This window comes from Aethalodelphis obliquidens, unplaced genomic scaffold, assembly GCF_003676395.1.
Source record: "Aethalodelphis obliquidens isolate GAN/ISIS:26980383/991018 unplaced genomic scaffold, ASM367639v1 scaffold4, whole genome shotgun sequence".
Lineage (NCBI taxonomy): Eukaryota > Metazoa > Chordata > Mammalia > Artiodactyla > Delphinidae > Aethalodelphis > Aethalodelphis obliquidens.
The window spans coordinates 4,959,387-4,975,020 of record NW_020837948.1 but is presented as its reverse complement, the minus strand read 5'-3'; the positions used below and the strand labels follow the sequence as shown (position 1 = coordinate 4,975,020).

The 15,634-nt window shown below is 52.3% G+C and overlaps 1 protein-coding gene and 1 long non-coding RNA gene across 6 annotated transcripts in view; one reads left to right on the top strand and one right to left on the bottom strand.

The window, feature by feature from the left end:
• Window positions 1–1,015: 1,015 nt before the first annotated feature.
• TIFAB (TIFA inhibitor) lies at window positions 1,016–8,261 on the bottom strand. Of its 2 annotated transcripts, none has more exons than XM_027096908.1 (4): window positions 8,151–8,261; window positions 4,822–4,982; window positions 4,250–4,410; window positions 1,016–2,215 (listed from the first exon to the last, which is right to left on the bottom strand). In XM_027096908.1, exons 3-4 carry the CDS (start codon window positions 4,381–4,383, stop codon window positions 1,612–1,614), a joined length of 738 nt encoding a protein of 245 aa, XP_026952709.1. In that variant the 5' UTR covers window positions 4,384–4,410; window positions 4,822–4,982; window positions 8,151–8,261; the 3' UTR covers window positions 1,016–1,611. The 2 variants fall into 2 exon arrangements, with proteins under 2 accessions (XP_026952709.1, XP_026952717.1); XM_027096916.1 differs by having other exon boundaries at window positions 4,822–4,908; window positions 8,151–8,252.
• The window catches only part of LOC113615019 (uncharacterized), a 93,957-nt gene continuing 86,542 nt past the window's right edge, over window positions 8,220–15,634 (top strand). For all 4 annotated transcript variants that reach the window (XR_003430832.1, XR_003430831.1, XR_003430827.1 and 1 more), the window contains exon 1: window positions 8,220–8,324. This is a non-coding gene — a long non-coding RNA (uncharacterized LOC113615019). The remainder of the gene's footprint in view (window positions 8,325–15,634) is intronic.

The following is a 15,634-nucleotide window of genomic DNA, read 5'->3' as shown; positions in this document are numbered from 1 at the left end:
GGTTAACACCAGCATGAAGAGAGAGAAAACACAATGTGTCTAGCACTGCCCACAGTGACCGTCTCCTGAATTCATGTCTTTCCTGAGTCCCAAGTAAACTCCCTGAGGGCAGGGCCTTAGTCAACCTGTCCACTGCTGGTTCCCCGGGCTTTGTACAGCATCTGGTACAAGGTGGGTGCTTGGTGAAAGTTGAATGAAGGACTGCTTTGGTGGCCCCATGGGCCATTCACAGCTTTGGACAGCCCCTTCTTCTCACATCCCTTGCCCTCCTCTGCTTTGTGGCTGTGACCTGAGTGTATCTGCCTCGTTCCCTATCGGATGGAATCTTCCCAAGTCTGGGCAGTCTGGGTCCTGCCCACTGCTATCTTCCCCAAGGAGAAGATGCTCAGGCCTGGCAGTGCGGTTGAACTTCCTTGCAGCCTACCCTGGGTGCAAAAGGATCTCTCTTCTTGGGCGGGAAGTGAGGAGTGTTGAAAGCCTTGTTGGAGGTGGTTACAGACCGTGGGATGTGAGCCAGCTAGTGGGCAGCTTCAGTGCCCTGGATATCGTACAGCAGGGTCCAGGCTGGTGGCAACCATCCAGGTCTGAGGTCCCTCCCTTCATCACACAGGTGAGCATGGTTTCTAGACCACACTCCCCCTCCCTGGGATGGCATGGAGCGTGGCTGCCTGGGCTCAGCTCCCCAGCACATACCTCCCAACATGCCCTGAGAAAATGAGCCCACTCTCCATCCCCCACTCGTCCACCCCCATTGGCATATGACCCACCCTTGAGGGAAATAACTGCTGAACTGTATTCTGTCACAACCTCCCAGCCTGCCCTCTCATAGAATTAGTCCTGGAAGAGCCCATTGCTCTGGGAAGCTACTTTCCCCTGAAGACCTTTGCCCTCTGGTCAGCCAAGGCCTTGACCCAGAAGTGAGAGTGGGGGAGCGTGAGGATAAAGAGAATGACAGTGACGATGAATTTCTTGGCAGGCCCAGCCCCCAGCTCCCCATCCCCAGGAAGCCCTCAGCTCTACCTCCATCCTTTTCAGAACCGTGAGCCCCCGCCTTGCCAATTTCCTCTTACACCTCTTCTCTATTTCCCGCCCCTGCCTCTGCATGACGATGTGGCGTACAGGCGGCCCATCTGGGGATCAGGGAATCCTACTGGGTATGCCAGCTTAATGAAATACTTGCAGTTTATTAAACACAGGCTTCCCTAAGCCCCGAGTGCCTGTGGGTATTTGAAAGCCCAAGGTAACCCCAAGCTACCACAAACGTAATTGTTACATGTGTCCATGCATTCCTGGTGCAACCTCAAACTCCAGCTCTTAAGCGGCACACAAAATTAGCAACATAAAGTAACTCCTAGTCAGACGAGAGGGGGAAATGTGGGGAAACACTGAGAGAGGCTCCCAGAACCCCTCAGGGCCTCTAAAAGTATATGAAGTTCCTGTTACCTTGCATAGCTGTGGATGTGGAGGGCACTCCCCTCACCCCTGGTGGTTCATGCTTGCAGAATAGGTTCATTATTACGCGGCAGGCCTGGCTTGTCAACCTTGCATGATGTAGCTTGACTATTTCAAGCCCCATTTCAGCTAAGGCTTCCTCCGGCGTGGCCGGCGGGGCTAGCAGAGTGCACTGTCTGGGGGCTCCCTCTGGAGCTGTATTTCTGGTGCTCCTCCAGGGCTGGGCTGGGAAGGGCTGTCGAGAAACCCCAGGTGACCCGGAGCCTGCTGCCCTGAACCTGAGGGAGGCTGCTCCTGGGGGATGATTTCCCATTCGTCGCTCTCCTCAGCCTGGAGCCTGTAAATCAGGGGTGAGGGGCTGAGGTGGAAGCAGCAGACAAAGGCCTCCAGGGAGGTACCTCCCTCGATGTGGACCACCATCTGCATGCCAGAGAAGGCGACCCTGTTGACGGTGCTCAGGGGCACCTGCTCCAGGAACCTCAGCGTCAGCCCGTTGACCCACACGCAGCCCTTGCGGCTCAGAGCCTTCAAGTTGAAGGCCAGCCGGGCACCGCCCTTCTCCAGGTAGGGTTCCAGTGACAAGTGCTGGCGGGAGAGGCGAGGGAGCTGCAGCCGGAGGTGGGCATCCGGGCCCCGGCCCACCAGCAGTGGGCTGGTGTCGTGCTCTAGCTGCGGAGGGACGTTGGCGAAGGTGGCAGGGCCTGGCGTGGGGTGGTGCAGGCTCACCCGCAGGACCGTGAGGGGCCTCTCCATGGCTGATAGCCTAAGAAAGACGGAGCACAGACACACAGGCGTGGGTGGAGGCAGACACTCCTCTGTGATTCCCTGAGCCCAGACATTCTTGCCCACCTCAGGGGCTCCCAGCCACCTCTGGCCAAGCAGGGCCGGGCACTGAACGTCCATGCAGTCATTCTGCTCCAGCCAGGCTGCAGCCACGGCCAGAGCTGGTGTGGAAGCTCAGGCCCGCTGCTTCTAGCCTCAGCTTCATCCCTAACACACTCTGAGTGAGGCACGCTACTCACTCTCCAAACTTTAGTTCTCTCTTCTGTGACGTAGGTATGTCGATCCTTGTCTGTGCGAGGTCCAAGGCATACCAGCCTGTGTGGTGGGGTTTGGGTGGCCTGTTGGCATTTGGGGACAATTGGCCCTGCCTCATGGAAAGGGAAGGACGGAAGGTAGGATCCACCCTCCTTGTATCCGACAGTCACACAACGATTGCCTGCCGAGCCCTCCGCTGAGCCAGGCGCTGACCAGTGGCCGGGGATGAGCTGATCAACGGGAACACCCAGCTGGGAAAGGAGAAGGGGTTTCTAGCTCCCGGCGTTGTGGAGTGACACAGAAGAGGGGACCCCCGCCTGCTCCTGGGGGATCAGAAAGGCTGCCTGGAGACCCCAAGGAAGAACAAAAACATCTAGCACATTCTAAGTGCTCCTGTGCATGCGAATGCCACAAGCATCCCCTCCTCACTGTCTGGGGCAGAAGACAGATGCCGGTGATGAACTTGGGAAGAGCTGAGATCTCTCAGAACTGATGGGGCTCCACAGAGGTCAACTGGCCATACATGCGCAATGCACATGTCACTTGCCTCTGTTAACTCCATCTCTAGAAATTTGTCCTTTAGAATCTCACTGGCACATGCAGGAAGGCTCTGTTCCTGCATGGATTTGAGGAACATAAACTCTCTGGCACCTGTACCAACCCCACATGGCCCAGGACATGCCAACACCTTCTACAGGAACCAAGGACCGAGTGGATCTGAATAACTAAATGTACACTTTCCCAGCACCAGGCTTTTGCTTCCAGTATTTTCTCTCCTGAGAATGCATCTTCTCTCCCAAACTGCTCAAGGCCCGGTTCAAAGGTGACCTCTTCCATGAAGCTCTTTTCCTCTCTCTGCGCCCAGACCCTCACAACAAGCAGGCTCCCCCCCGGGGCTGTCCCATTCGGTCCCTTTTCCATTATGTGTCAGTTATGTGGGTCCCTGCCCCACCTTCCCTGGGCTCTTCTCCTCCTCTCTTCCCTGAGGCCTCCCGACGGCAGAGCTGCCTCTATGCCCTGTGTCCCACTGCCTGGTCCAGACGGGGCCTGGCCACAGCAAGTGTCTGGGGGCACACCTGCCAAACGGCTAAATGAGAAGAGGCTCACACACGTGAAAATCATGGGAAATCAAGTCCAGAGAGACCCCACATGAGAGTCTGGTCCTTGAAGGCGGTGGGACAGGCTCCAAGTCCCTCCAGACCCTGGACTCCCTATCTTTTGGGTGAAGTAATGGTGAGAACCTCCCAATCTGACAGTGAGTGCAGAGCCCTTAGGGCATGCCCTTTTCTCTCGTGCACACACGCAGCCCCACACAGACACACCACAACCACACCCCGCTTCTTGCCCCAGCCTGCAGAAAGCCTTTCCCTGAGGTGTGTGTAAACTAGGCCCAGGAGAGCTGAGCTGGATGGCCAAGTCCTCAGGCCTGGCCAGGAGCTCAGTGCTCACTTCCAGGAACCAATCCCACGGCCCAGGGACCCTAAGAGAATCCCTCAGAAAAGAAGCATTCAACACTGCTCCTGTGACCTTACTCTCTGCTCTGCTGAGTCCTCCAGAGCTGATAGAAATCCCCCTGCTGGCGCAGAGCCCCTGCAGAGGCCTTCTCTTTGCTCCAGGACCCCAGTTGTTCCGGGGAAGCGGAAACTCAGAGGAAGACTCTCTGGGGTATGTGCCTGGCGAGGAGCCAGCAGGGGCCCCCTCCCAGTCCCATCAGGCCTTCTCCTCTCACTGTGAGTTCCAGTCTCTGACCCCCATCTACCTTATTTCCAGGGTCACATCTGACTCCGGCACTGCAGCTGTGAGCTCTCGGGAGGAAGTGGGTCTAGGCTGGGGCGGGTCTGGGGATGGCAGCTGTGGCTGCGGTTCAGAGAAGTGATACGTCACAATGCTCATCAGGTTTGTTGCTTTCTTCCTTTTTCCCTTTAGGAAAGAAAATGGAAGTGTAATTTCTTGTTGCAGAAGTGCAGCCCCACTGCTAAGGGGTTGGAAACCCCAGTCTGAGACCCTTGCTAGGAGAGGCCCCTGAGTTCCCTCCCGGGTTTCATCTCTGCCAGTCTCTACTGCCCCGTCCCCAGGGACCTATTTCAGGGTCTGAACAGTTCCTCCTCCCCCCTGCCAGGTGGGTGGGGCAAAGGCATCCCAGACCTGTTAGAAAGGGGAGCTCTTTGGACAGAGGGTCAGTGAGGGGAGCTCCCATTGCATGTGGGAGACTGTGAGGGGGCCACTGTAGCCGGACCAGGGGTGGCCAAGGGAGCTATGGGCAACACAGCGGTCCACTGGGTGTCTCAGGAAAGGGCAGGGCCTCAGGGGAAGGATAAAACAGCTACTCACAGAGGGTGGCCTCTCCAGCAGTAGGACAGCAGGAAGGCCACTTTCTATGCCCACATCTCCAGGGCTCTGCTGGCCTTCGAGGGCAGCCTGGAAGAGACCAAGATGTATGTGTGTCCAGCACTGGCCCCAGATGATCTCAATCTCTCTTCTCTAACTGCCTCCTAGAAAAAAAAAGAAATACTTGCTAGAAAAAGTTAATATCCTACAGAGCCTCTACAACTTCTCATTAACAATGTTCTACAATTAATAAAAAAAGTACTAGGCATGCTAAGCTACAGGACCAACTGTCAAACAAGAGAAAAAAACCAACAGAAACAATCTCACTATGTACGTCCACAAAAAGACCTGTACAAGAATGTTCACAGACGTGGATAGATCTAGAGACTGTCATACAGAGTGAAGTAAGTCAGAAAGAGAAAAACAAATATTGTATACTAACGCATGTATGTGGAACCTAGAAAAATGGTACAGATGAACCGGTTTGCAGGGCAGAAGTTGAGACACAGATGTAGAGAACAAATGTATGGACACCAAGGGTGGAAAACCGCGGTGGGGGGATGGTGGTGTGCTGAATTGGGTGATTGGGATTGACATGTATACACTGATGTGTATAAAATGGATAACTAATAAGAACCTGCTGTATAAAAAAATAAATAAAATTTAAAAAAAGAATGTTCACAGATGTTTTATCCTATTAACCCCAAACTAGAAACAACCCAAATGTCCATTAAGAAAAATGGATAAAAATTTGTATAATACGTATACAGTGAAACACTACACAGCAGTAAAAAAGAGAATGGACCAATGGTACACAAAACAATGGAGATGAATCTCATGACCATTATGGACAGCAAAAGAAACCAGGCACAAATGATATAGACTGTGTGATTCCAATTACATGAAATGCAAGAACAGATAAAACTAGCCTATGGTCATAGAGGTCAGAGTATTGAATGATCTCTGCAGAGAGGTATTGACTGGTGTATTCATTTACTGGGGCTGCCATAACAAAGTACCACAAATGGGGTCGCTTAAATAAACAGACATGTATGGTCTCAAAGTCCTGGGGACTAGAAGTCCAAGACTGTTTCGGTAGGATTCGTTCCTTCTGAAAGAGAACCTGTTCCAGGCTTCTCGCCTAGCTGCGGGAGGTTTGCTGGCAATCTCTGGCATTGCTCGGCGTGTAGAGGCCTCACCCTGATCTCTGCTTTCGTCGTCACGTGGCATCCTCCCTGCACGCCGTGGTTCCAATGGCAGCATCTCAGGCGCGCTGGTTGGCTTATGAGGGGGAGGGGCCTGGGGCAGGCAGGCAGGCTAGATCTCAGGGCTCTTGCCGGCACCATACCCCCGCTCAGCACAGACAGCTTCACCTCCCTGATGGACGGATGGATAACCAGAAGTCCAAATGGCCACTCTGAGGAGCTTTAAGGTCTGCAAACACACCAGGGCTGAGCCTGCTGAGTGGAAGGTGGCTGGCCACGTTCCAGAGACCTTCCTCTCGGCCCATGGGTCTGCCTAGCCCAGACTGCCGGCCAGCTGCATGTCTCGGAACCATGGTCTTCCCCAGGGCCCCTCACACACACTACCTTCCCTTCTAGGTGATGCTCAGGTATTTCCTCCCATCTGCAGAGAAGGGCAGTGGGCCTCAGGCAGAAGCCTGGCAGGGGCTTTGTTGCCCCTAGGTGTATGACCTTGGGTAAGTCCTATCCCCTCTATCCCCTCTCCATGCCTCGCTGGGGCATGGGACATCCCTCCTCACTGCCCCCTGGAACCAGGCCTCAGTGAGAGGAAGGCTGTGTCCCCACTCCCAGCCCTGGCCCGGGAGAGCGGGTGGGCGGAAGAGATGTGTTTGTGGTCCCTGAGTTCCCTCATAACTCAGTTCCCAGAAGTTCCCAGCAAGAGAGGGAACTGAAACAGCCAGGGAACTTATCTGACAAGAGGAAGAACTGCCCAGCTGCATCTCCCAAGGGCCAGCAGGAAGGCGGGCTGGTAACTGTCTGGCCTTTCCCCAGGGGCAGGGGGAGAGCCAGGGGAGGTGAGAGCAGGGGGAGTGAGGTGCTGGCTTCTCTCTGCTCGGCGCCCTTGGCTAGGACGGCCTCCTTTGGCTGGTGTCAGGACGCTGGGGAGTGTACATCAGTGAGCAAACGCCCCCAGTCGTGCTCCTTCGAGAACTCAGGGACAGAAGGACAGCTTCTGGGGCTCCTACAATGGTGGGCAGACGAGGACTCTACTGTTAGATAGACTCGGGTCTGAGGCTTGGCTCCTTCTTTTGTAGCAACTGTGTGCCCTCAGACAAGTTACTCAGCCTCTCTGAACCTGATTTCTGCTCTGTAAAATGAGGATAATTTGTTGCTGTGTGAGGGCTAAATGAAACACGTGCAAAGTGCCAAGCACGTGGGGAGGGTTGGTAGGTAGAACACCAGAGTCGAGTGCAGATGCATCCTGGGGAGAGGGGCTGGCAGAGCCCACTGACAGCTTGCACAAACCCCAGATTCTCAGAAGCCTTCAGGTTTTGCTTAAGACAAACATTATTCTGGAGCTGAATACATAATTTGCATGAGTTCGATAGAAATTCCATTTTTAAATGATAATGAAGTAAAACGGATGCTCTAGAAAGAATCTCCACGTTCTGGCTGGGGCAGGTGGCCCTAACCCAGGAGGAGAAGGCTACTCAGTAGACAGGAAAGGAAGCGGAGGCTCCCAGCAATCACTCGACTAATTAAGATCACATGTCTGGGAAATGTCCGAACCAGGATTTGGGCCCAGTCTGTTGTACTCCTGGGCCTAAACATGAAGCTGTCGTGCCTCATGGGTGGTGTTCTGTGCGGTCCAGCTGCCCCATCTTCTCCAAACGTGTGCTCCGCTGGCTGGCTGGCAGTGCGCTCAGCAGAGAGGGCGCTGCTTCCAGCCTGCCAAGCCGGTGTGGCCGCTTACCACGCCCATCCCCATCAGGACATCCCCGCGTGTCCTGATAGCCTGTGGCCACCAGGTGGCAGCATCCCTCAACCCGGTGGCCTGCTCTTCCAGGCGGAAAGGGGCGGACGGTGAAAGTCTGGGGGAGCCATTCATGGGACTGCTGGGGAGGGAGGGCGACAGGGTCCTTGTTTCTCTGACTCAGAATGCCCTGAAATGGCCTAAGGTGAATCTACAGCAAATCTCACCAGAGGACACCAACTCCAACCGTGGAGACAGAGCAGGAAGCCAGAGGGTGAGGCCCCGCAGAGCGGCGGTTTGTTATAAGGGCAGGTGCTGGGACAGACATGTCCCTGCCCGGGGACAAACTTCGTACGCAGCACAGCGTGGGTGAGAGGCCAGGTCTGCTTCCTTACCTGTAAGATGGAGTAGCCATGATCCTCTCCAAGGAGGGGCCCTCTTGGAGGAAAGGCACGCACCGCGCTCGGCCCAGGCGCGCACTTCGTGCTCACTAAGCGCTCAGGGTAGGGATCCAGCGGTCGTTACCATGATCATCAGGACAGCGTTCCCTGTCCCCACTGAGCCGTCAGGTAAGAAAAAAATTAGCTGTCACCTGTAGAGATGGTGCTGTGATGGGGGGATGCCCAGTATATGAACCCAGGAGGGGCACCTAAACTGCCAGGGGTGGGGTGCACCGGGAAGCACTCTGGAGGAGGGGACCCTGTGCTGACTTGTGCAGAATGACTAGGAGCTGGCCAGGTGGAAGCGATGATAGGTGGGGTGGCACCTGGCGGAGGAAGGTGGCGTCAGCTGCCCAGCTGCTGGAAGGGCTCTCCCACGCTTTGCTCTATGCCCTTGGCTAATAAGAATGGTAACAAAGACAGTGACGGTGCATTTGAATTTTAAAACAATAATGAAATGAGCGTTGAGTGAGTCCTAACTCTCTCCTGTGTCCTGTGCTAAGCCCTTATATGAACTCTTATTTAATCCTCACCACACCTGTGGGAGAGGTTCCACTGTTAACTCTGTTTCACAAATGAGAGAGCAGAGGCACAATTAAGTAACTCACTCAAGATCACCCACGTAGAAGGGCACGGAGCTGCCTCTCAAACCCAGGTCTGATCTTCAGACCATTGCCCTCAACTCCTGCGCTGCCAAGGGGCAAGCCCTTTCCCCTCTCTGGGCCTTTGGTCCTCAGCTTCTGATGGCTGGGCTGGGCTGGGTGAAGCAAATGGCTATGAGGGACAGCCCTGGCTGCTTATTCCTGCTGCGCTCCCTCCCAGAGCACTGGTGGGGCCTCCTTGCGCAGGTGGGGCTGGCCAGCGTGGCCCGGGGGGTGACCTCCACCTGCTCCAGAGGCAGAGATGGTGAGCATTCTGCCCATGCTCCCTCCCCTATGCCAGGGGTCATTGCTAAGCCCAATTTCATTATTGTTCTGTGTTCTTAATATATGTCAGTTTTACTTTATGCTAAATCCAATAATGGAGCCCTGACCAATGCCTGGGGCAGGCCCCGGAGACATGGTGCCTGGGAATTCTGAGGCCTTCTGGGCTCTCCCCTTGGGGTGCGGTAGTCAGGCCACGTAGAGCCAGTGCCAGCAAGCCCAGCAATTACCTTGTGCTTTTACTTCCTTTTTTCCCACTGAGCTAAGGGCTGTCCCTTAGGCTGCCTGGGGAGGAGAGGCTTGGGGAAGGCAGAGGCGGAGGCGTCTTGCATCCTGGCCTGTGTGCTCTCCCCTCCCGCTTCACCCACAGCATCCAGAGCAGCTGTGGGCTGGAGGGCAGGGAGGGAGCCCTCACTGGGAGCCCAGCCTTGACTCTGCCATGGACATACTTTGTGGCAAGTTGCTTTTCCTCTCTGGGCCTCACTGTCCTCATCTGTAGAATGGGGATAATCATGCCTGCCCAACCTCCCTGGCCCTCTAGCCAGTGTCTTCATCCAACACTTGGACCGGGATCCGCTTTCACCTGGTCAAAAGGCTTTGCCAAGGGCTTCTTTCTCTTTCAGTCAAGAACCCATATTGAAGAAACACAGCTTGATCTTATTTAAAGAATGCAGCTGGCCAGGAAAGATGGCCCCAAACACAGCACAACACACATCAAACATGGGGGTTTTGTTTTTAATTAAGTGAGGTAAAAGCCTAGCATAAATACTTTAACTAAAGTTTAGGAATAAAATGTATTCTGAAATTAGCATGTCTTCAAAGGCAGATTTTTAACATACCATGTAAAATACCTCTGTGTGGCAATTTAGGTGCCTAGAAGTACTCCATGTAGATCTGACAGCAGGAGGATGGAGGAAAAAAAAACCTAAACTGTTCCTCTGCAAATAGTTATCTTTCTTTAACTTGTGGTCAAATGCACATAACACAGTTTTCCATTTTAGCCATTTTAAATGTACAGTTCAGTAGTGTTAAGTATATTCACGTGTTGTACAATCTTCAGAACCTTTTCATCTTGCAAAACTGAAACTTTAAACCCATTAAACAACAGCTCTCCGTTTCGCCCTCCCTCCAGCCCCTGGCAACCACCATTCTACTTGTTTCTGTGGGTTGGACTATTCTAGATACCTCATATAAATGGAATCATACAGTATTTGTCCTTTTGTGATCGGCATATGTCACTTAACGTAATGTCTTTACGGTTCACCCATGTCGTAGTATGTGTCAGAATTCATTCATTTTTGAGACTGAATAATAGTCCATTGTACGTATATAACACATTTTGTTTATCCATTAATCTGTCCATGGACATTCGGGTTGCTTCCACTTTAGGCTATTGTGAATAATGCTACTGGGAATACGGTGTATAAATACCTGTTTGATACCTTGCTTCTAGTTCTTTTGGATATATACCCAGCAGTGAAATTTCTGGATACGTTAATTCTGTGTTTAATATTTTGAGGATCTGCCCTACCGTTTTCAATAGTGGCCACACCATTTTACATTCCTACCAACAGTGCAGAAGGGTTCCGGTTTCTTCACATCCTTGCCAACACTTGTTATTTTCTGTTGTTGTGTTGTGGGTGTTATTTTATTTTATTTTATAGTAGCTATCCTAATGGGTGTGAGGGGATATCTCACGGTGGATTTGATTTGCACTTCCTTAATGATTACTGATGTTAAATATCTTTTAATGTGCTGTTGGCCATTTGTATATCGTCTTTGGAGAAATGTCTCCTTTAAGTCCTTTGCCCATGTTTTAACTGGGTTCTTTGTTTTTCTGTTATTAAGTTATAGCAGTTCTTTACATATTCTGGATATTAACCCCTTATCAGATATGGGATATACAAATACTTTCTCCCATTCCATGGGCTGCCTTTTCTCTCTGTTGTGTCCTTGAATGCACAGAAATTTAAAATTTTGATCTAGTCCAATGTACCTATTTTTACTTTTGTTGCCTGTGCTTTTAGTGTTACATCCAAGAAGTTATCGCCAAATCCAATGTCATGAAGTTTATCTTCTAAGAGTTGTATAGGTTTAGTTCTTACATTTAGATCTTTAATCCATTTTGAGGTAATTTTTATATACTGTGTAAGGTAGGCATCCAGAGACCAACTTCATGTGGATATCCAGTTTTCTTTCAAATAGTTATCTTAAGATAAGGTTTATGATTGATGGTGACCGTTTACCATATCTGACCATATTTAGTTGAATAAAATATTTTCCATACCTTGGCTACAATACAAAACAAAAAGCATTCAAATTCACCTTCTAGGTTTTGTTCATTTCGTGTTCCCATCTTTATATCTTTTAACAGAAATACTCTTTGTTAAAAATAACATGCTGCACTGTCAGCAGTGTGGACTGTTTTCCAACAATATAAATTTCAGGGAGGTGTTAGTGGGCAGATCAATGAATCATCCACGTGGCGGGTCACTTACCACACTCAGCGCCTGTCCTTTCCTGCCTGTGAGCAGGATCCTGTGATGCTTGGTCTCTGCACTTTCCCGGTGTTCCTGATAGCACAGATTTTAAGGGTAAGGGTTGGTGTCATTGTTATGAAAGCTCTGGCCAGACAGCCACCACCGAGCACCATTTTTTGCAGGTTTGGGCCCCAGACTCAGAGCCCACGAGCAGAGTTCTGAACCCCCAATGCAGTAGACACATAAAACGCAGAGATTCAGAGCACTTCCGAACTTTTGATTTGCTCATAGTTTAAAGCTCCTCCTAGAAGGCTGCTTCTTTAAACTGCTGGATCCTTCCCACAGGGAAAACTGGTCTCCAATGCACAGAGTGCCACCCGCAGCAGGCGTTTGAGGGGCCCATGCTGGGTGTCCACTCACCCCTGCCGCCTCTCACACCTCAAGCCGCCTTCCGCATCTGGAATGGTCATCATGAGCGGGAGGAGGACCTGAATTTCCTGGGAAAATGCTAAATCGCGGAGGCTTCTGGTGCCAAGAAAAGTAGCCTGGCCAAGATTTGGGGCTGTGAGCCTCAAATGCCACCTCAGGAAGCAGCCCTCCCCCCGGGTAGTGCAATCTGGCTTGATTTTGCCAAAACCAAGGAAAGGCCCTCCAGCAATTTCTGTGGCTTTGTTTTGCAAGATTAAATCGCCTGCCTTTAATTCTCCTTTACCGGCTTAATAAAAATTGGAATTTCAAAACCAGTGAAAGACAGAAACCTCACTTTGGAGTGGATGTCAGATCCCACATGACCTGCATTTCAGTCTGGGACAAAGAGATGGATCATGGAAACTTCTGGGGAGTGGAGGCTTTGGTGGTAGTAGGATTCCCTACGCTTTGGAGCTCCTGGACCACCCCCATGTGTACATGTGCTCGGAGCCCATGGGGACTCATAGCTGTTTCCACACACAGAACAGAAGCTTGCCAGACTTCCCCACTCCAGGACCCTACCCCGGCATGCCTCCAGAGCCAAGTTCCAGCTCATTTATGTGTATTTCCAAGTGGGGTTTCGGGACCTCTTCCCAAGGAGCAGGCTGGGCCCAAAGGGAAGTGGCCTCCTCTGCACCCAGCCCTGGATGGGCTCTGCAGCGGCCAAGCATATGAGACACCCACCCCCCCCGCCCTCAAGGAGGTCCAGGCACCTGCAGAAGACAGGCTCTCAGACAAGTACCACCCAATGGGACCCAGGAGGGAAGCATGAGGACAAGGGAGTCCGAACAATGTGCCAAGACCAGCCTAGGGGGATTAGGAAGGCTTCCTCAAGGAGATGATGCCAAGGCCGGTCTTGAAGAACCAGCAGGAGTCGACCAAGTTAGTAAAGGAGGAGCAGGCGTCTCAAGAGGGGGGCGTGCATGAGCAAAGACGCACTCAAGTGCGAGGGAGCCAGACGTCAGAGAACTATGGGAGAAGGAGCGGGCTGCTGCTTCCTCAGCCTCTGCACACACACGGAGGTTCTGCCGTAATCACTGCCCCCACGTCCTCCTGGCTCTTCCCCTCCAGCCTCTCCCTTGACCCTGTCAAAGCCCCAAAGTTGATTGGGTCTGATGTGGCATGTTGGCCCTCATCGCTTAGCTTGTTCTCCTCTCTCTGCTGTCCCGTTGAGTACCGTAAGCCACAGCCCCTCATGAAGAATATACAGTCTCTGCCCCCAGAATGTGGGAGGCCACCAGAGACAGAAGGTCCGGCATACAGTCTGGATGGGACCATACCCAGAGAACCTGCAACCTGGGTCTTTGGAAGGTAGTGTGGCTCTCGGGTTAGGTGGCCTGAATGTGAGTCCCACCTCCACCGCTAATGTATCAAGGGACTTGGGCAAGTCCCATGAGGCTCTCGGAGCCTCGGTTTCCCATTTCCAAAATGGTGAGGGAGTGAGGATGCAGTGAGATTGAGGTCGTGCATGTAAAGCACAGAGCGTGGAGACGTCCGCTAGCATGACTGTACTGATTGCCCGAACCTAGATGAAGAGAGGCAAAGTGGTGATCGCCTATCTTGTCTTCTCCAGAATTCCCACATTAAGTTTTTCTCTACGTTCTCTCTCCCTCTCTTCTCTCTCCAGTGTAATGAAGGTTTGGCTGGTTTAACACAGATCTAAAACCGTGGCTTCAACAAGAGACAAATATATTTCTCGCTTACCTAATAGGCCAGGTGTAAGCAGTCTAGGGCTCCTAATGGTGGTTCCACAGTGTCCGCAACCTGAGTTCTTGCCAGCCCGTCACTCTGTCATCCCCAGAGCACTGTCCTTATCCACGTGGCTCCAAATGGCTCTTCCCTGCCATGTCTGCATCCCAACCAGCGGGACTGGCGCAGACCAAAAAGCACATGGCGCATCCTCTCCCTTTAAAGGCACAACCTGGAAACTGCCCGCATCACTTCTGCTCACATCCTTTTGGCCTGGCCTTAGCCACGGGCTAGACCTAGCTGCAAGGGAGGCTGGGTAGCTGCGTGCTCAGTGACCAAATGACGGCTGTCTTATCATAGACGAAAGGGAAACCAGATATTGGGAGACAACTGAGTCTTCTTTTCTCAGCCCGCTAGCCCACTCCTCAAGGGTGTGAAAGCTCAGAGCTGGGCTCCACTGCTATAGATTTATTCACACGGAGGGAGGCTGACTGCTAACCTGACACCTCGGAACTGCTCTAGTGAAAAGCCCCACGATCAGCCCTCTGCCTTCTTAGAGAGCGGAACAAGGGACAGCCTAAAACAGCAGCAGCAAGACTGCAGCTTAGCTGGGGGAAGGCTTCCCCGAGAGAGGGGATCGTTCTCTGTAGAAGCCGCTGGGCTTCTACACACAACTTGGTACAGGCCTCTGTGTACTGGAGGGTGGCTGATGACCAGTCGTTGGGTACAGAGAAAGTGGTGGCTAGAGGGAGGAAGTCTGAGATTATTTTCTAGTCAAAAGATACAGTATTTCTCTGAAGGTTATAGTCTGTTCTGAGACACAGCCTCACAAAGTTAAAGGCTTTTTGTTTGCTTTATTTTTATGTACTGTTTATGCGGGCCTCTCACTGCTGTGGCCTCTCCCGTTGCGGAGCACAGGCTCCGGACGCGCAGGCTCAGCTGCCATGGCTCACAGGCCCAGCCGCTCCGCGGCACGTGGGATCTTCCTGGACCGGGGCACGAACCCGCGTCCCCTGCATCGGCAGGCGGGCTCTCAACCACTGCGCCACCAGGGAAGTCCTATGTACTGTTTTGAAAAGTTTATATATTCACATTGTTTACAATCTTTGAAAAGATAAAAAGGAGTAGAGTTCAAAGTCCCTCACCCCTCCCAATAGGGAAGCACTGTACTGAGTGCCTTCCTGATACTCTTTCTGCAAGTACAGCAAACATGAACAGACAATGCCTCCATGCCCACCCACCTCTTTTCTAAACACTCTCTGGTGCCCTGCTCTGTGGATGTGTCCTCAGGGCCAGCCGCTCACGTTCTTCCCAGTGGCCTCGCTCTCTCTCTCCTTTGATATTTCACAAGAGTAGCCCGAGACATGACAACAAATATTTCATACCCTCCACACATGACATTTTTCACATATGCTTTACAAATGTGCATCTTCACCCCGAATCCAATGTCCTGGGAAACATGTCTTTTCCACATGGCCACTAATATAATATAAAAAGCATTTTCCCCTTCCTTCAGCCCCAGGGGGGAGCTATATCATGAAAATGGAAAAGTGATGAGAAATCCTGCCTAGAGAGCTCTGTCTCCAAGTGGTTTTCCAGAGGCTCCCTGGGACTGCGTCGCCTTGTGAAGCGTAAATCACCAGCTAGGCCTGCTGAAGCTGTCACCCAGTGGCCCGGTGCGTGGCTGTTTCCGTTTGGTGGCCACTGACCCAAAACGTCCCTGCTGTGTGTGGTCCTCTGCCTGTCCACCCACTTGCCTGCTTCAGCAGGCCTGGCACTGGGGTGGGCACACATGCCCCGTGGGCCCATCTGCTTGCAGAACTGCAGAGTTTCTAGGTGAGGCCCGTGACCACCACGGTTCAACCGTTTGGAGGCAAAC